Below are 20,419 nucleotides of genomic sequence, written 5' to 3' on the forward strand. Positions count from 1 at the left end.
TGTTGCAGTAATTAGCAGGCTGTCTTGGCCAGTAACTTATGACAGCATTATAACAAAGGACAAGCTGGATGGGCACATACAGGATTCCACAGGGCGAGCTGCCGTTCACTCATGCGGCTGAAGCCGGTGGTAAAGACATTGCCATCGGAGAGGAATATTGCTCTTATAGGCCGTGCTCCCTCGTGGGCCCTCTCCTTCTCCTGAAATGGATTTTCAGAGAACAAGATTCAGCACTAAACAGAAATCCGGACTCATGATGAATTAACCCAAATTCTATTTGTCGAGTTGCATGGAACCACTGCCCCAGGAAGCTGACCAGATGGGATACAGCCACCAGGTCCTTGCCCAAAGCTCCAGGTGAAAAAATAATTACTAATGTACAAGAGAAGCGGCATCCGTTCAGTTCGTTTCTTTCAGCTACGCTTACCATGCAGAATCACATATACTAAAAGCAAGATTAAAACAAACTGATGTTTCAGCAAGCTACAGCACATGAAAATAGACAGCTATGCCACCAACCCTCCCTCTGCATCTACAGGTACCCAATTTTCCACACATTATTGTGGTACTATAATTGTGCCTGAAAATTATGTGTGAAATTACCCTTGTGCAGATTGAAAAACTGGGCCCAAAATGTTGATAATTCAAGCATAAATGCCAATAAAATTAGGTGGAGTACCTCAGCACTGCTACCCTTCCTGTAACATTTCACCAGCTTTGCAAATATCTCACTCCGTTAAAGAAAACACAAACGTTGAGTTTGTCTACATGCTTTTTTTTGCTAAGCATCTGTTGCACTGACACTCCACTGATTTTAGCATACTCACAGCAACGATTTCTTGTTTCCTAGGGTCAATCACTCGGACTTTTTTGTCTTTAGAAGCTGTACAAATCAGGCTGCCGTTGCGATTCCAGCTCACATTGTAAATCATGTCCAGATGCATGTCATCCAGATTTATAAGGGCTTCACCTGTTCCCACATTCCAGATGATGACTATATTATCACAACCTAAAGGAGAACAGTAACCAGACCTTAGAGCCAACCCACATACAGAGCACACAGGCCAGTTTTCAGAGGGGTTTAAAACAAAAGATAGTTCTAAGGGCAGCCAGTTCTATGCTCAGGAAGAGGAAAAAACTTGATGTTCTGCTTCCATCATTACGAGACGAGGAACCCTAGTAACAGACCAAGACCCCATGATGCTAGCAACAAAAGCAGATTCTCCAGAGTAAAAAGAGACACCCCCACACGCACACACTTCATATGGTTTGCAGATGCACAGTCAGTATCAATCTGTGTAGCCATGCCATGGGTAGAATACGCGGAAGGTCAGCTTCCATTTTAAGGGGGTATTTAAATCAAAGCTGCAAAGCAGGTTAGAGCCACCTGAACCCTCCAGGAATCACCACCTGGGCATGTTTAAAGATGCCCGTAAGCTTTGTGTTTGGGATGAAGAACGTTTCTCAAGGTCAGTGGCATTAAGGATGTCCTGCAGAGGCCAGGAACAGAAGGTACAATGTCTCAGTGCCTCCAGGCAGGTGCCTGATAAGGAGCATTGTACAATCTGTTCCCAGTGCTTGCAATGCAAGAACAAAACAGGAAGGATTCACAGGTGTGAGCAGCTTTCAGGAGAATTCACACAGAACCCTTCCTGTAGATTATTAGTGGACTGGGGATGAACATTTGATACAAATTAACGAGCAGAATTTGAAGACTTCCTGGGTAACCTGGGGGCAGAAGGTGGCTATTGAGAAGTTGGTATCAGGCTGGAGGACACTTCCATTTGCTGCAACGATGACTATACAGGCTGACTGGGCGAAAGGCCGGCAGGGTTTGCTTTCTGCTGTGGTCAGATTTATGCTTAGCTCAGCTGGCTTGTTGCATGGTTCCAGCAAGGTCAAGGCTGCCTCTAACACCCAGGCATGGAAACTTTCCCCTTCTTAGACACAGGAAGTAAAAAGCCACTTCTTGGTATTTTATCTGCCACTTAGATTATTGTGCTCTGTTCTTCCCTTCCTGTGCTAGACCTTCAGCCGCCACTCTTGGATAAAGAGAACGGCCCCAAAGGCTCTCCAAGATCCCTCCCCCGTCTCTGCTGGGACAGCTTTTTATCCCGCCCCATTCCCAGTTTCCCTACGGCCCAGGTTAGCAGTAAGGGGCTAGCAAGAATGGAGATTTTCGCACTGCAAAGCCGTTCCACACAGGCAATAATACTCAGCACAAACACAGCACTTGTCATCTTCAAACAGGGTGACCAGATGTCCTGATTTTATAGGGACAGTCCCAATATTTGGGGATTACCCCCCACACTCGGTCCTGATTTTTCGTACTTGCTATCTTCAAAGCACTTCATAAGCCTCACACCCGGACACAAATGTGTCTCCCATCCAGTGGCCAGATCCCAGGTTTAGTGGGGGTGGATGTAGTGTTCTGAAACCTAGATTCCCACCTGGTTCTAATTAATCTGTGCCCTCCCAGCCTGTCTGCCCTGTGCTCATCCTGCTCTCCCCACCTCCTCCTGGCCTGGCATTCTGCCTCCTCCCGCAGCACCCTTCCTCTACTATAAACACTGCACGGCTAGAACAGCGGAGCCCTTTCCAGGCCCAGCTAGCCACTTCCTTTTCAAGCACTACGGACCCTGGATATGCCAACTGTGCCCCCTAATTCCCAGTGTGGCATTGCATTAAGAATCAGTATGTGGGCAGCAAATCAAGCCCAGAATGTCCTGAACACTTCAAATATGGCACGTGGGCAAAGCTCAGTCAGGGGAGAAGTTAAGACAGGCACCTTCAGAAACCATCCTCTCCCTCACTGATATGCATTCCCAACCCCCGAACCCAAGCAAGACATACAACCCTGGACCCAACAGCCACACACTCCCTGTTCCCGTCTTCGAGATATACATGCCCCCTGCCAAGCTATCAAAATCCACCCAGCTCCCACCCTCTTCTTCTGGAGCCACCCAAAATAGGTCCCAGATTTGTTTCATCACCAAATACATGGTCACACTAATATCCTCCCTGCTAGCTGGTCTCCAGTGCAGCCTGAACAGCTGGAAATGCCGGTTACACTGCTCCGCATGCCACACTGAACGGCGTAACACTGGGCTAGAGCAGCCATCCAGTGAAGGAAGAATCCGGTCCCTGGGACTCGCAGCTGCTTCTAGCAATGCCTCAGATCTCCTGGGATCCTGTCTCTTTAAAATTTCTCCAGTGCAGAGAATGATTGACACAGGAGTCGGCCAGCACTTCCTGGTCTGATCACACACTAAGAAGTAACTGGGGGAGGAAGCAGCAGAGGAGAGGGAAAACACTGGCTGAAGCCAGCCTGGGGGCCAGCGAATCCTCAAGGATCTGGGCACCAAGGCTCCCCACGCCCCACCTGCAGAAAGCTGAGTTTCGCCAAGGCAAAGAGCGTGCCAGAAGAGGAACCCACGGCTCCACCTCCTCCTCCCCAAGCCTGCAGAGAGGGGTCTGTGCCTCCATGGCTGTACAGCCTGCCTGGAGTTTGTATCTCAGCTGATGAGAAGCTGGAGCAGCGGGAAGGGAAGCAAAGCGGTCTGGCCCAGCCCGGGGTTGGTAGGGCAGAGAAAGGTGCCGTGGGAAGATAATGGGAGAGACCCTCGGCTGGTACTGGCTACCAGGGAAAGGTACAGACTGACTCAGAGCACCGGGTGCTGACTGAGAACTCCTGGGGCTCCGGATTACAGCAACCCAAGGGACTAGGGAGGGGGCCCCCAGCTGGGCAGAGACAGACACGCAGCCATGGCTATATCATGAACTGTTACACGTGGGCTTTGGTTGTTTTTATTAAAAGGAAAGAGGAATCATCCTACCCACTTTGTGACTGTACCGCTGCAGACTGCACCAGGCCAGGAGCCATCGCACAGAGAGCCTGGGTTCCAGAATAAGAGACCGGTGTAAGAAACCAAAGTGCAGAGGATTTTGCACACTGGTTTGGAATATGCTTTGCGGGAGTCGTGTGGCCTGGCAAGCAAAGGACTGGGAGCCAGCAATTTCTAACCTGTAACCCCAGCTGTGTGTTACCAAAGCACTCAGAGGCCTTGCAAACTGGCTAAGTATCGACACGTGACCTACCTCACTGGGGTGTCATGAGGACTAGCTCACATTTGTGAAGGGCGTGGATGAAAAGCACTAGGTAAGTGCTGAGAATTTCTTGAGGAGGAAAAAAAGCTTAAAAGACTCTGCCATTCTAGCCCGCAGAGATTTGGTTATTGCAGCAACTTCAGTTCACACAGTTTTGGACCCTCCAAGCTTTAGTTTCATTCAAATCCAAAACTCGAGACACATCTAAGTGACTTTTGCTCAGCTTTGCTGCATCACCTATGGGTGAGAGGGGTTTCATCCAACAGGGGGAGAGGGGACAAGTGGGTGGCACTGAACAGGAACTCAGCTACTCAGGAGACAACGGTCACGTAAGAGAAAGACGGAATCACTCCCTCTCTCTATGGGAGGAATAAGGAGAGGAGAGAAGGTCCTGGAGTGAACTGGTCACATGTGATGCATTTGTTTCTTTGAGGCATTCTGAGGTTTAAGAGGTTTCACGCTTGGGGTGCAGGGGTTTTAGCACATTGGTCGCACTTTGGACTTCTTTGTGTACTGAACTTCTCGAGAGGGGATGAAGCAGGAAGAGGAGGAGGTGGTTGTGAGGATAGAGGAAGAGGTTGGTAACGCAGGAGGGCGAAGAGGTGCAGTGCCCACCCACACACACCATGGCAGAGGAGTGAGATTTTCTGAGGTGTGGGAGTACTTCCACATTGCCCCACCCCGGACTGGTCACCACCCCAGCCAATATGCTGCCTGCAGGCTGTGCGGCCGACAGGTCAGCCGTGGTCCAGGGCTCAACGTTGGGACCACCGCTCTGTGGAAACACCTACGGAGCATGCACAGAGAGGAGCTGGAGAAGAGTGGGCACAGGCAGGTCAACCAATGCCCAGTGGCACACTTGCCCGTGGTACAGCACCAGCCGGTTGCAGAGGGGGAATGGGCTCAGCTCATGGAGCAGATGGGGGCGCTGGCTCTGCGTGCCAGCCAGCGGGAGAGGGAAGTGGAGAAGAGGGAGAAGGCTGTGGAACGCAGGGCAAGGGCCGTGGAGCGGCGCGAGAGGGCCGTGGAGCGGCGCGAGAGGGCCGTGGCAGAGGAGGAGAGGTCTCTGACAGAGAGGGTGCTGAAGATGAAGGCTGAGGAGGTTCAGGTGCGGCTGAAAAGCACATGCGAGAGGGAGAGCGCCCTGGCTTCAGCTGCTGATCTCCCCATGCATTTTGTGTAGGAATACTTGGGCTTTAGGCCCATGTTGGGAGACTAAGATCAACACCCAGGCATGTGACTAAAGCAATATTTTAAGACCTGGTATGAACGGTCTGGACTGTGTTCCAGGCCTCTGACCTGCAAAACAGAACCACCAATCTCCCTGATTCCCTTCAGCCTCCGACAGCCTCCTTCCGAAACAAAAGGCATGGCTCGTGTGTTCAAAGCTGGGTCCCAGTTTCTGACACTGGGGAACACAGAGCTCCACGAGGCACAAGCAGTCTCAACAAGGCCCCAACACAAGCAATGCTGCAGGTAGACTCAGCCAGTCATGGCCTGAGCAGGCCAACAATGCGGTCAGTCAAACCTTTGGTTATGAGACAAGTTTGAAACCAAACCGAAGTCTCAGAAGACATCTGCCTATGCAGAGAGGACACAGAGGATCTGATGACCCAGAAAAGATTCCAGTGAAACTCCGTTAGTTTCCATTACTAGGCTCAAAACTAACCTAGCCAAGTTTCGCACAAGTTTCAGGCTATGCAATAAAGTCTTCATGCCACTTTTACTGATATTGACTTGGACCACAAAAATATTTCTTCATCTTGTTTTCTTAGGCATGCCTGTCAAAGAATGTAATTGTAACAGAGGTTAAGAGAATCCCATTGGATGGATTGCGCAAATAAAGGGGACAGTAAGTACTGAAAATAGGAGTTTGTGAAAAGACTCTCCAAACACATGCAGGTACCATTCAGATGTACATGCAAGATTGTTTGGCTAGTCTCATACAGGGATTTCGGCTTTGTCTACATGGGAAAGTTATATCCATTCAGCTAAATTGATATGGCATCCTTCAACCAAAATAAGCATCTTCCCAACAGGGCTGCAGATTTCACTACACCAGTACAATTCTTGTGCAGACAAGGCTTTTGGCCCAGGGTAGTCAATAGGTGGACCGTGGGCCAAATCCCGTCCACCAGACGCTTTTCAGCGGACTGCGCAGGCTGAACCCGAGCCAACGCTGGAACCGCGTGGAGCCGTGTCCACTCCCCAGCGCAGGGTCCCCCAGCAGGGGGCTGGTGGCTGGCCTTGGCTGCGGGGCAGAGTGTTCCCCTGGGCGGTTGCTTGTGCAGCCTCAGCCCCACTGGCAGTGCAGGGATGGAGCCTGGGGGAAGGTGTGGAGGGGTGGGGCTGAGTGGAGACATTTAGGAAGGGATGTCTGCACCCCCACGGGCAGCCTAATGTCTTTCCACTATGCCCTGCCCCTCCAATCAGGAAGCGATGGAGTGCAACACGCTCATTCTGCAGCCCAAGCAGAGGGCAGCACTGTCTGGGCCCCAATTCAAATCCTTCTCTGCTTTTCCTGGAGATGGCGGGGTTGGCTGGGCCATGGAGTTGCAACTTATGGGCCTCAGGCCCTACCTGGCAACCCAGCTGGTAAGTGCCTGAAGGGATCCTGCAGCATCCGCTTGTGCCGGGGCACCAAGCGCAGCACACCCCCCCACACACACCCGGGCACTCCTCGGAGCCCCCTACCCCAGCCTTATCTCCTCCCCACCCCGTCCTTCAGGGCCAGTCCCCAGAGCCCTCTCCAGCCCCCCTCGCCCCCCAACCAGCCTCTTTCCCTTCCCAGTCTGCCTCCAGTCACCCACTACGGCCACATCCTGGCCTCCCGACCCCTCCCTGGGTCTGCTCTCTGGAGTTTCCTTGGTCCCTCCCACTTCCTGCCCCTCGGTTATTCCAGCCTCCAAAGGGGCATTTCACCGCTAGCTGGATCGTAGTCTAATAGCTTCACCTCCTGGCTTCGAGCTCAAAATTCACACCTTGCTTTGCTGCCCAGATCCCAGCCCATACCCATTCCCCCTCCACCTGCCCCCATCTCTGCCACTTGGCTCAGCTGGGGACACGGAGGAACGTTGGGGGGAGGGGAGGAAGCGGCAACACCAGGTGGCTCAGGCCAGCCCCCTGTATCCTGTTTTCAGTTTAGGGAAATAAGGTCACTCTGCGCTCCGGGCAGGGAGCTGGTGGCAATCAGGGGTGAGGGGAGGGGACCTGGGTAGGGGTCTGGACCTCGACTATACCTTAAACAAGAAATTTGGACCGTGACAAAAAATAATCGATTACCCCACCCTAGATGCTGTCCACACGGGAACAAAACCACAGCAGCGACACATCTGAAGCAGGGTCCTGCCAGAACCTTACATGATCTCACTGTAGCTAGCTACAGCTGGTTTTCAATACTGTTCTCACCAGCATGCAGAGGTACTTGCTTTCCTAGGTATCCCTGCTAGCAGACACCCGAGTTGCAGATCCAGTCAGGTTTCCATCATAGTTTATTCACATATAGTTGTGCATTGCACTGAGTGTGAAAACAAACCACATCAAGCCTAACAGTATTTGAAAATTGTTGCCAACACTGTTGCAAACTTCTGCTAAAGTGGACAGGGCCAAAGATGGAAGTGGACAGATGGAGGACGCCTGTAATATGTAGGTTATAATCTTTGACATCTTTGCTTTGATACCCTGGATTATCAGTAAAATAAGATAACACCACCCCCATTTGTTATTTTCTGTTTGTATATGAGAAACTGACTTGGAAAAGAGAAACGTTTACACTTTTGTTAAAAGCAAGTGTGTCTGTGTGTGTGTGGTGGGGGGGAGGGCAGGGGTAGTGGGTGAATTGTTTGATAGCTGAACCTGAAATGGTCATTATACTTGCTTATCAATAAAGTCTGGAATGGTTTAAATACAACTGTTTCCTGCAGACAATTTCCTAGGTCTCATATCTGCAAATCAGAGACGGCATGCACTCAGCACAGAGTGGGATAAGATGGTAACCCTCTGCATTTGCGGGGGGGGGGGGGGCGGCAGTATTATTCTGTTTATACAGCACCTAGCACAATGGAGTCCATGACTGGGCTCCCAGGCCTTATGGTAATACAAGAACAGTATCGTGAGTGACCCAGTCCTAGAAACCAAAGGAACTCAGGCAAATGGTAACAGGGAAGGGTCATCCATTCCCCTCCAATTACCTGGTGTACGAACAAGCCGTAGGCGAGAGTCATTCATCCCCCCGCAATGCTTACACCTCCTACCTGCACTGAGCAGCACATTACGTGCAGCTGGATGCCAAGCAACGATGCCAACTCTCTTTGAATGGCCTTCTAAAACCACCACAGGCTCCGTCAGGGAGAGGGCGAGTCCGTTCTCTGGGATCTGCCAGACCTGCAAAGGGGTAGGTAAAAATGATTACTGAAGGGCCGTCAACTTTAAAGGACACACCAGTCATTCCGTGTGTACTGTACCATTAACAGAAGTCCAAATTCACCCCTCTTGATCTGGGCTGGAAGGTAAGAAAGCGAGGGACTCATTCACGGTCCCAAAGAAGTCTGTGCAATGACTGGGCTGCTTGGAACATAGCTCTGTAGATCAGTGTCTCGGGGGCACACAATTTGGCCAGCAATATTTTGAATCCACATCTCCCACATTTCCACGTCCAAGGAGACGCTTCATTTTAGACACACTCCTAAATAAGCGGATTCAAATAAATTCTCTTGCATCTCAAACTGCATCTGAATAAACTGATCCATTTCCTTACTGCATTTGTTCTTGTTGGGAAGAACAGGCAGCCATTTTAGGATGGGGGTTCCCTAGTTTTAATAGAGGTGGCTATACTTGGATTAAGAATGTTCACAGGGGCTTCTATGTTAAAATTCAAGGTCTGATTTCTGTGGTCGGTTACATGGGGAGTGCAGTTCGGTGCTGGTGGAGGTTAGAGAGGTGCAGGTCAGTACCGTGTAAGCGTCTACACAAAGAGCTGCCGATTTACTCCACTTCCAATCTGCAGCACCACATTTGTGTGCTAGAGGTGTGGCAAGATGTCTCCAGGCAGCTGAAGAACTCAGTCTGAAGGAGGAAACAGCAGAGATCATGAAATCCCAAACATTAAAGATCATGTCTCTTTGAAATTTAAGTGAGGAGGCGGGACGGGACATTTAATAAAGGTGGTTTCTGTGATTCATCAGTGTTTTGCATTTCTCAACCAAATCTGACCTACATGTAACAAAACAAACTATAACGGCCTACCAACAGATGGCAGCATAACCGCAAATTGCTTCAACTTTCTATTGTTTGTTTTTTTGGAAGGATTGATTAAGGATTGTCAGATTCTGCTCGCAATACTGAAACAAGCTGTCAAAGTCAAGTCCACAGTCAGCCAGAATGAGATGTGATTCAAACAGATTTTGGAAATAAAATGGGGGTGGTAGATGCACACAGCGGGGCCAGTGTGGACGTTAGCACTAATCCCAATTTCTCCACTCCAACAGAGCATGGACACTAACAAAAAACAAAAACACACACCCACAACTTTGAGACACAGATGCTCAAAGCAAATCAGATTACCTCAAAATAACCCACCCACCTCTAGTTTGGTTTGCATTTTTATGGGGGAAAAAATTCCACAGTGAATTTTAGAAAATCATTTGGTACTGGTCTGGAGAGCTCACGTATCAGGTATAAACAGGGGTTACCCACAGAAAATACCAGTGAAACAAATTAAAAAGCTACAGAAAACAAATTCTGAAACTGGGAGAACTATTGGGGGGGGGGGGACACATGCATTCCACAGCAGTCGTAGAGCACTGTAATCCTTTGCAAATTGCAAAACTACTGGTCTAATAATCCTGCTTGGTATTGCAAAACACAGGGAAAGCAAAAGGTCAGACTATGCTCTAGAGTGAACTGGCCAACTCATTCCAGTGCAGGGCGGGGAGTCTCTTCTGTGTGGGATGAAATCAGATGTGGGGCAAGTTAAGTAGCTTCCAGTTTGGTCACAGGATCTAGCCTGCTAAAACCCAGACATGAGACACATTGAGACATGGGACAATCGCCCAGAATGAGGCACACAAAGGAAAGCTTAAAATGTTGTGAGAGTCGTTGCTTTGACATCAGTTGTATTTTCTATCATCAGTTGCATTTCCTAGATTGGCATTTCTGCATCAGCTTTCAATACAGGAAGCGAAGCAGCACCAGGAAGTTTGCTGGTGAAGAACAGCAGGAGAGAGAAGGTTTTCTTGCACTGAAAGCACACACGAGAATAAGGATCGTTCCACCATTTTTCAGTGGTTGCTTTCCTTTTATACCCTTAAAGAGTATTAATAACTAGCTATTCGTTCATGTTCCCTAAATTAGTGAACAGAAACTCAGTGAGTCAGTTTCTCGAAGTGACAGATTTATTACTACAAACATTTCAGAGATGAAAATTGTTATATATGGTTGTTGAAGTAAAGGAGTGAATCAGGAGGCCCGGGTTTTAAGTCCCAGCTCTGCCAATGACTGCATCATCTTGGGGAGATCACTATGTCTTTCTGTGCCTCAATTTCCCCATCTGGGACATGAGGAGACTATTTCCCTACTTCATGGGGGGGGAAGGGGGGTTACTGTCCTATTTAGATTTTTGTACCATGCCCATCATCACAGGATCTGAGTGATTAATTCATTGTTTGAGGTGCTTGGATACTATGGTAATTAAAGGCCACAAAAACACTAACAGAACAACGCTTGGGTCATTGGCATTTCTAGCGTGGTGCTTCCAGCTAAGCTATCTGGTGCCTCTAGTTAGAGCAAGAGCTCTGGTTTAAATTTTTAACACATTCAATGGTCAATAATTTAATAAAACAATTTACCAAATCAACTTCTATGGGCCAATCCATGAAAACAACCTACCAGTTCACCTTATTTAAAAGGCTGCTCGCTTATACTAGAATTAATTCCTCCCATCTGAGAAGAGCCATTTGATATCCTCTATAAGCCCTTCCATAATAAACATTTTCCAGCTGAATACAAAACCTGCAGTACATTACAGTCATTCACAAGGTTCTTAAGCATGAATATCTAAGTAGTTCCTCATTTGCTGGCAGAAGAGAATCATTCTTCAAAGGAAACATCCAACATATCTGCATAGCACAGCACTTTAAAGGAAGTCTCTCTGAAAGCAATTCAGAGAGGAGGAAATGATGGGAACTGCTCATCTCATTCTTCTGTCAGAGAGCAGGAAAGTGAAGGTAACTTACTAGAAAACAGAAGAGTACTTGTGGCACCTTAGAGACTAACGAATTTATTTAAACAATAGATCTGCATTGCAACAGATCTCAGATTGAAGTTCATTGTAAATCAGCACTATGCCAGCACAGAATAAAGGATGGGCCCTACTCTGTAGAGTTTAGAGTCTCAGTATTAAAAAGGAGATACATAATTCTGTGTGATTATTCACATGCCAATATGACCTAGATAGGCTTCATTTGCCACATGGCGGACTCGCAGGGAGTCTTAGCACAACATCCTAATAAGTATCAGTGATCAGAGGAGGGACTTAGGCTGGTCTTTGCCACTGATGCTCCTTTTCCAATATAGAATCTTAGAAATGTAAGGCTGGAAGGGACCTCGAGAAGTCATCAAGTAAACCTAGACCATCCCTGACAGGGGTATGTCCAACCTGTTATTAACCTCCAGTGATGGGGATTCCACAACCTCCCTTGGAAGCCTGTTCCCAAGCTTAACTACCCTGAATGTAAACCTCCTTGGCTGCAGATTAAGCTCATTACTTCTTTGTCCTACTTTCACTGGTCATGGAGAACAACTGATTACCATACTCTAAATAGCAGTTAACATCTGAAGAGCGTTAGCAGGTCCCCTTTCTGCCCTCTTTTCTCAAGACTAAACATGTCCAATTTTTTTTATCCTTTCCTCACAGGTCAAGTTTTCTAAACCTTTTATCATTTTTGGTGCTCTCCTCTGGAATCTCTCCGATTTGTCCACATCTTTCCTAGAGAGCGTGGCACCCAGAACTGGACACAGCACTTCTGCTGAGGCCTCACCAGGGCCAAGTAGAGTGGGACCTACTCTACCAACATCACCCTGTTGACTCAGATTCAATTTGTGATCCACTATAACCCCAGATCCTTTTTACCTAGCTACTTATTCCCCATTTTGTAGTTGTGCCTTTGGTTTTTCCTTCCTAAGCGAAATACTTCGGATCTCTATTTACTGAATTTCATCTTCTTGATTTCAAACCAATTCTCCAATTTGTCACGGTCATTTTGAATTTTAATCCTGTCCTCCAATCCCTTGCAACACCTCCCAGCATGGTATCATCCACAAATTTTACAAGCATTCTGTCCACTCCATTGGCCAAGTTATTAAAGAAAATACTGACTAGGCCTGGACCTAGGACTGATCCCTGCAGAACCCCACTAGATAACCCCTCCCTGTTGCATCTGATGAAGTGAGCTGTAGCTCATGAAAGCTTATGCTCAAATAAATTTGTTAGTCTCTAAGGTGCCACAAGTCCTCCTGTTCTTTTTGCAGATACAGACTAACACGGCTGCTACTCTGAAACCTCCCAGTCTGACAGCAAACAATTGACAACTACTCCTTGAGTGTGGTCTTTCAACAAGTTCTGCAACCACCTTATAATAATTTCATCTAGACCACATTTCCTAGTTTACTAATGAGAATGTCATGTGGGACTGTGTCAAAACTCTTATTAAAATTAAGATATATCATGTCTACTGCTTCTCCCTATCCACTAGGCTAGTAACTCTATCAAAGGAAGAAATAAGGTTGGTTCGGCATGATTTGTTTTTGTATCATGGGGACACAGAAGAATGTTCTTCCAATATATTAAGGACCTATTTCTATAGACTAGAGACAGGCATGTGAATTTTTCCTGCTCTCATTTCTTTGCACCCAAAGCAAAGACACTAAGGGCTTGTCTACATTACCTGCTGGATCTGGATCAACGGGCAGCGATCGATCCAGCAGGGTTTGATTTATCGCGTCTACTCGGGACACAATAAATCGACTGCTGAGCACACACTCATCAACTCCGGTACTCTACCAGGGTGAGAGGCGCAAGTGGAGTCGACAGGAGAGCGTCACCCGTCGACTTACTGCAGTGAAGACACCATAGTAAGTAGATCTAAGTACGCTGACTTCAGCTACATTATTCACATACTTAGATCGATTTCCCCCCCCACGAGTAAGTCAGGCCTAATTGTGTATGTTTACACAGGCTAGTGCATCCATCTTAATAAAGAAGGTCTTACAGGGATGAGCTGGCCTAAAGGTTTGGCATTTTCATACAAATTTTTGGTGGAAAATTTACACCTGGGGTAAGTACTTCAAATATTTCACTTAGATCAGATGTACAGCACCTTTTATCTGTGGCTCTCGAAGCACCCTGCAAACAGTTAAACCTCAGCATAACTTGCTTAAGGCTATAAAGTAGATCAGTGGCAAAGATGGAAATAGAATGCAGGAGGTCCTAACTCCTAGTCCTCTGCTCTAACCACTTGGACTAGCGGTCTCACATATCAGACGTGCTTGAGGCATATATAGGGCCCACATGGCATCTTCAGGCTGCAGAATCAGCTTTCTGAAGTACCATCCCAGACTGATGTGTCAATAGAGGTTTTATTAAAAAAAAGTATAAACTAAAAAGTTATAAGTCACTGGGACCAAATGGTATTCACCCAAGAGTTCTGAAGGAACCCAAATATGAAATTGAACAACTGTAATATGTAACATGTAACCTATCACTGAAATCAGCCTCTGTACCTGATGGACCAGAATGCCAAATATTTAAAAGGAGCTCCAGAGGAAATCCTGGCAACTGTAGGCCAGTGAGCCAGAATTAAGTACCAGACAAATTGGCAGAAACTGTAGTAAAGATCAGAATTATCAGACACACAGATAAATACGATATGTTGGGGAAGAGTCAACATGGCTTTTATAAAGGGAAGTTTTGCCTCACCTATTTATTAGAATTATTTGAGGGAAATCAAGAAGTCTGTAGATAAGGGTGATCCAGTTGATACAGCATACATGGATTTTCAGAAAGTCTTTGACAAGGTCCCTCACTAAAGACTCTTAAGGAAATTAAGCAGCCATGGGATAAGAGAGAAGGTCCTCTCATAAATCAGTTACTGGTTAAAAGGCAGGAAACAAAGGGTAGGAATAAATCATTTTTTTTATAATGAAGTGAGGTGAACAGTAGGGTCCCCCAAGGATCTGTACTGGGACCTCTGCTGTTCAACAGATTCATTAATGAACTGGAAAACGGGGTGCGAACAGTGAAGTGGCAAAGTTTGCGGAAGAAAAAATTATTCAAGACAGTTGAGTCCAAAACACACTGCAAGGAGTTAGAGGAATCTCACAAAACTGGGTGTCAAGGGAACAAAATGGTAGATGAATTTCAACACTGAGAAATGCAAAGTAAAGGACATTGGAAAAAATAATGCCAACTATATATATACACAACGTTGGATTCTAAATTAGCTGTTACCACCCAAGAACAAGATCTTGGAGTGACTGTGGATAGTTCTCTGAAAACTTCCACCAAATGTGCAGCAGCCATCAAAAAGGGCTAACGGTGTGTTAGGAACTATTAGGAAAGGAATAGAAAATATGACAAAATATCATAATGCCAATAATTAAGTCCATGGTGCACGCACATATTGAACACTCTGTTCAGTTCCGTTTGCCCCACATCAAAACATAAGAACGGCCATACTGGGTCAGACCAAAGGTCCATCTAGCCCAGCATCCTGTCTTCTGACAGTGGCCCATGCCAGGTGCCCCAGAGGGAATGTACAGAACAGGTGATCATCAAGTGATCCATCCCCTGTGGCTCATTCCCAGCTTCTGGCAAACAGAGGCTAGGGAAACCATTCCTGCCCATCCTGGCTAATAGCAATTGATGGACCTATCCTCCATTAATTTATCTATCATGAATTTTTGAACCCTGTTATAGTCTTGGCCTTCACAACATCCTCTGGCAAGGAGTTCCACAGGTAGACTATGCGTTGTATGAAAAAATACTTTTTTGCTTTAAACCTGCTGCCTATTAATTTCATTTGGTGGTCCCTAGTTCTTGTGTTCTGAGAAGGAATAAATAACACTTCCTTACTTTCTCCACACCAGTCATGATTTTATAGACTTCTATCCTTTCCCCATGTAGTCGTCTCTTTTCTGAGCTGAAAAGTCCCAGTCTTATTAATCTCTCCTCATACGGCAGCAGTTCCATACCCTCAATCATTTTTGTTGCTCTTTTCTGAACCTCTTCCAAGTCCATCTTTTTTGAGATGGGGCGACCACATCTGCACGCAGTACTCAAGATGTGGGCATACCATGGATACTTATATAGAGGCAATCTGATATTTTCTGTCTTATTATCTATCCCTTTTTTAATGATTCCCAACATTCTGTTCGCTTTTTTGACTGCCGCTGCACACTGAGTGGATGTTTTCAGAGAACTATCCACAATGACTCCAAGATCTCTTTCTTGAGTGGTAACAGCTAATTTAGACCCCCTCATTTTATATGTATAGTTGGGATTACGTTTCCCAATGTGCATTACACTATTTTTTTTTTTTTTTTAATCAACATTGAATTTCATCTGCCATTTTGTTGCCCAGTCACCCAGTTTTGAGAGATCCTTTTGTAGCTCTTCGCAGTCTGCGTGGGACTTAACTATCTTGAGTAGTTTTGTATCATCTTCAAATTTTGCCACCTCACTATTTACCCCCTTTCCCAGATCATTTAGGAGCATGCTGAATAGGACTGGTCCCAGTACTGACCATCACAGTGGTCGGTACATTCTCTCCTTTCTGAAAGCTGACCATTTATTCCTACCCTGTTTTTCCTATCTTTTAACCGGTTACCAATACGAGAGAACCTTCCCTCTTATCCCATGACAGCTTACTTTGCTTAAGAGCTTTTGATTGAGGGTCCTTGTCAAAGGCTGTCTGAAAATCTAAATACACTACATCCACTGGATCGCCCTTGTCCACATGCTTGTTGACCCCCTCAAAGAAGTCTAGTAGGTTAGCGAGGCATGACTTCCCTTTACAAAAACCATGTCGATTATTCCCCAGTAAATTATGTTCATCTATGTGTCTGATAATTTTGTTCTTTACTATAGTTTCAACCAGTTCGCCCAGTACTGAAGTCAGGAGTAACGGCCTATAATTGCTGGGGTCACCACTGGAGCCGTTTTTAAAAATTGGCGTCACATTAGCTATTCTCCAGTCATTTGGTACAGAAGCTGCTTTAAATGATAGGTTACAGACGACAGTTAGTAGTCCTGCAATTTCACATTTGAGTTCCTTCAGAACTCTTGGGTGAATACTTATTGCTGTTTAGTTTATCAATTTGTTCCAAAACCTCCTCTAATGACACCTCAATCTGGGACAGTTCCTCGGATTTGTCACCTAAAACTCTCAGGCTCAGGTTTGGGATTCTCCCTCACATCCTCAACTGTGAGGACAGACGGAAAGAATTCATTTAGTTTCTCTGCAATGGCCTTATCGTCCTTGAGTGCTCCTTTAGCATCTTGATTGTCAGCGGCCCCACTGGTTGTTTAGTAGGCTTTCTGCTTCTGATGTACTTACAAATTTTTTTGCTATTACTTTGACTCTTTGGCTAGCTGTTCTTCAAATTCTTTTTTTAACCTTCCTAATTATATTTTCACACTTCATTTGCCAGAGTTTATGCTCCTTTCTATTTTCCTCATTAGGATTTAACCTCCACTTTTTAAGAGATGCCTTTTTTCCTCTTACTGCTTCTTTTACTTTGTTGTTTAGCCATGGTGGCTCTTTTTTGGTTCTCTCTGTTTTTTAATTTGGGGTATACATTTAAGTTGAGCCTATATTATGGTGTCTTTAAAAAGTTTCCATGCAGCTTGCAGGGATTTTATTTTTGGTGCTGTACATTTTAATTTCTGTTCATAGATACTAAGGTCAGAAAGGACCATTATGATCATCTAGTCCGACCTCCTGTACAACGCAGGCCACAGAATCTCACCCACCCACTCCTGCAAAAAACCTCACCTATGTCTGAGCTATTGAAGTCCTCAAATCGTGATTTAAAGACTTCAAGGAGCAGAGAATCCTCCAGCAAGTGACCCATGCCCCATTCTACAGAGGAAGGCAAAAAACCTTCAGCGCCTCTTCCAATCTGCCCTGGAAGAAAATTCCTTCCCGACCCCAAATATGGTGATCAGCTGAACCCTGAGCATGTGGGCAGGATTCACCAGCCAGATACCCAGGAAAGAATTTTCTGTAGTAACTCAGATCCCAACCCACCTAACATCCCATCACAGGCCATTGGGCCTATTTACCATGAATATTTAAAGATCAATTAATTACCAAAATCATGTTATCCCATCATACCACCTGCTCCATAAACTTACCGAGTTTAATCTTAAAGCCAGATAGGTCTTTTGCCCCCACTGCTTCCCTTGGAAGGCTATTCCAAAAGTTCACTCTTCTGATGGTTAGAAATCTTCGTCTAATTTCAAGTCTAAACTTCCTAATGACCAGTTTATATCCATTTGTTCTTGAGTCCACATTGGTACTGAGCTTAAATAATTCCTCTCCCTCTGATATATTTATAGAGAGCAATCATATCCCTCCTCAACCTTCTTTTAGTTAGGCTAAACAAGCCAAGCTCCTTGAGTCTCCTTTGATAAGTCTCCTCCTGTTCCATTAACCTCATTTTTGTGTAGTTTCCCTTTCTGAAATTAAATGCTACGGTGTCAGGCTGCCGTGGTGTTTTCCCCGCCATAGGGATGTTAAATTTAATTATGTTATGGTCACTATTACCAAGCAGTCCAGCTATATTCACCTCTTGGACCTGATCCTGTGCTCCACTTAGAACTAAATGAAGAATTGCCTCTCCTCTGGTGGGTTCCAGGACTAGCTGCTCCAAGAAGCAGTCATTTAAGGTGTCAAGAAATTTTATCTCTGCATCCCTACCTGAGGGGATATGTACCCAGTCAATATGGGGAATAGTTGAAATCCCCCATTATTACTGAGTTTGTTTTAATAGCCTCTCTAATCCCCCTGAGCATTTCACAGAAGGGATATAGTGGAACCGGAAACAGTTCAGAGAAATGCCATGAAGATGATCAAGGGTATGGAATGACTTCTATATGAGGACAGACTTTAAAGATTAGGGCTGTTCATCTTAGGAAAGAGATGACTAATGGGGGATATTATAGAGGTCTGATATCATGAATGGTGTACAAACAAGTTATGAGAGAAGTGTTATTTACCTTTTCCACCCAATACAAAAGCCAGGGATCACCCACTGAGGCAGCAGGGTTAATACAAACAAGAGGAAATACTTTTTTAAAGAACATACATCTAATCTGTGGAACTCATTGCCATTGCGTGTTGTGATGGCCAAAGTGTAACTGGGTTCAAAAAAGAACTGCATAAGTGCAAGGAGGATAGGTCCATCAATGACTATTAGTCAAGATACCCAGGGATGCAACCCCATACCTCTGACTACCAGAAGCCAGGAGTGGGTGGATCACTCCATAACTGCTCTGTTCTGTACACTCCTCCTGAAGATCTGGTACAGGTCACTGTTGAAGACAAGATACTGGGCAAGATGGACCACGGTCTGACCCAGTAAGGCAGCTCTTCTTATTGCATCTCCTGTCTGCAGAATCTGAGCTTTCATTTCAATAAAAAGTTTCTAGCCTTCATGCAAAGTTAACCATCGCAATGGAACACAAATGTCAACGATGCAATGGCGTCTTCCTGAGTCTGTAGAGAGCATGAAACAACAGCTATGGGAGGCACGAACTCCCCCACCCCCTTTATCTTAACAGGATGCTAACTAAAGCCTACTGACAGCTTACATGTCATTAACTATTTCATTGCTGATCATTTTATCAGATGGAAAAGACATCAGAGTGAAACCCATGGTTGGGAACTGTTGGAGGAAAGGAAATGCAGAGGCAAAAATGGAGGGGAGACAGAAAAAAAACAAAAGAAGGATGGAGAAGAGAGGAACATAAGGCAGAAATGGCAGGACTCCTATAGGTAAGAATGATTTTTCCATCAAAAGACAATGTGACTTTTTTCATTATTAGGTTACTTCCTACCTGTAGGCTATGTTCTATCCTGCATCTCCTTGCAAACATCTCATTGATATCAGTGGGAGACCTGCTGTGGACTGAAGGTAGTACAGATTCCTGAACAGTGTGCCCCAAATTCAGAGTCAATTAAAAATGGAATTTTCCAAAAGTGAACTGCACACTCCTGCACAAGCCTGTGTGGATTTCTCTGTCAGGGCACCAGCATGTTTCTCTTGCTTCATTTTAGTCATTAATGAAGAGTTCAGAACTAACTGACAACTTAGATATATTGGCGTTTATTCAAACTAATAAGACAGACAGTTTAGGAAGCAGGAATTTGAAACCAATACTGAAGACAATGCTAAATTACCAGTGCCAAGATATAATAGCAATTAGAGATGGAAAGAGACCCATTAGATCAGTGGTGGGCAACCTGCACCCTGTCATGGTAATCCGTTGGTAGGCCGCAATACCTTTTGTTTACATTGACTGTCCGCAGGCACGGATGCCCCAAGCTTCCAGTGGCCGCGGTTCGCCATTTCCCCCATCCCACCCGGGTATTTGTAGACAGTTTGTCCCTACATTAGCGGTTACTTAGACAAGCTATAATTGCACTTTGCTGATCTTTCCACATAAATCAATACCTCTGGATGTTCCAACGTGCTTCTCATTGCAACTTGGATTAGGAGCTTATTTCTTCTTCTACAAAGAAGTTCTAGATTTAAGGTTTACCAGTTCTACTGATGTTTATATTTCAGAGAGTATTCGTTCCATTTCACATGCCTTCTGAATTGTGGTTTCTTACAGAACATTCTGACACCATTTCAAACAATTCTAGATCGGTCGTGAACTTTACAAATCACAAGTTTGAGGGTTTTTTGGTGTGGGAATACTTTTTTTTTTGGAAGGATTTTCTTATATTTGTTATGGAGTCAATGCCTATCACTGATCAAGGCCATTTATTGTTCAAAGTGCTCTAACCCAAGCTAAAAGGGAACCCATGTTCAAGGCTGGCAGGTGCAAAATTTAGAACCCTGTTAAAGTTTTGACATATCTACACATCCTGTGGATGTAGACAAAAGTAAGGTGTTCACCCTTAAATCAAGGGCTGCAACGGTCCTAAGAGAAACTGGGTTTGTCCTCCTTTGCCCCATTCCCACCCTCCTGACTCTTCTTCAATCCCACACCTCTCCAGTTGTGAGCTCTGGGGATCGGAGCCACATC

At 45.6% G+C, this 20,419-nt stretch overlaps 2 protein-coding genes across 5 annotated transcripts in view; one reads left to right on the plus strand and one right to left on the minus strand.

Annotated features, from left to right (window-relative positions):
• CORO1C (coronin 1C) overlaps positions 1 to 20,419 on the minus strand; it is a 78,123-nt gene that overhangs the window by 8,274 nt on the left and 49,430 nt on the right. For all 4 annotated transcript variants that reach the window (XM_077834640.1, XM_077834638.1, XM_077834639.1 and 1 more), the window contains 3 exons: positions 8,361 to 8,490; positions 828 to 1,009; positions 81 to 200 (listed from right to left, as the gene is read on the minus strand). In XM_077834640.1, the coding sequence (XP_077690766.1) occupies positions 81 to 200; positions 828 to 1,009; positions 8,361 to 8,490 (432 nt within the window). The remainder of the gene's footprint in view (positions 1 to 80; positions 201 to 827; positions 1,010 to 8,360; positions 8,491 to 20,419) is intronic.
• Positions 4,202 to 7,901, plus strand: ZBED2 (zinc finger BED-type containing 2). The gene is made up of 2 exons (XM_077834641.1): positions 4,202 to 5,959; positions 7,400 to 7,901. Exon 1 carries the CDS (start codon positions 4,640 to 4,642, stop codon positions 5,288 to 5,290), a length of 651 nt encoding a protein of 216 aa, XP_077690767.1. The 5' UTR covers positions 4,202 to 4,639; the 3' UTR covers positions 5,291 to 5,959; positions 7,400 to 7,901.

Source organism: Eretmochelys imbricata, chromosome 15, assembly GCF_965152235.1.
Source record: "Eretmochelys imbricata isolate rEreImb1 chromosome 15, rEreImb1.hap1, whole genome shotgun sequence".
NCBI classification, from domain to species: Eukaryota; Metazoa; Chordata; order Testudines; family Cheloniidae; genus Eretmochelys; species Eretmochelys imbricata.

Bases quoted from the DNA above. Each gene is read 5' to 3' on its own strand.
- ZBED2 (XM_077834641.1), top strand. From the start codon at position 4,640: ATGAAGCAGGAAGAGGAGGAGGTGGTTGTGAGGATAGAGGAAGAGGTT.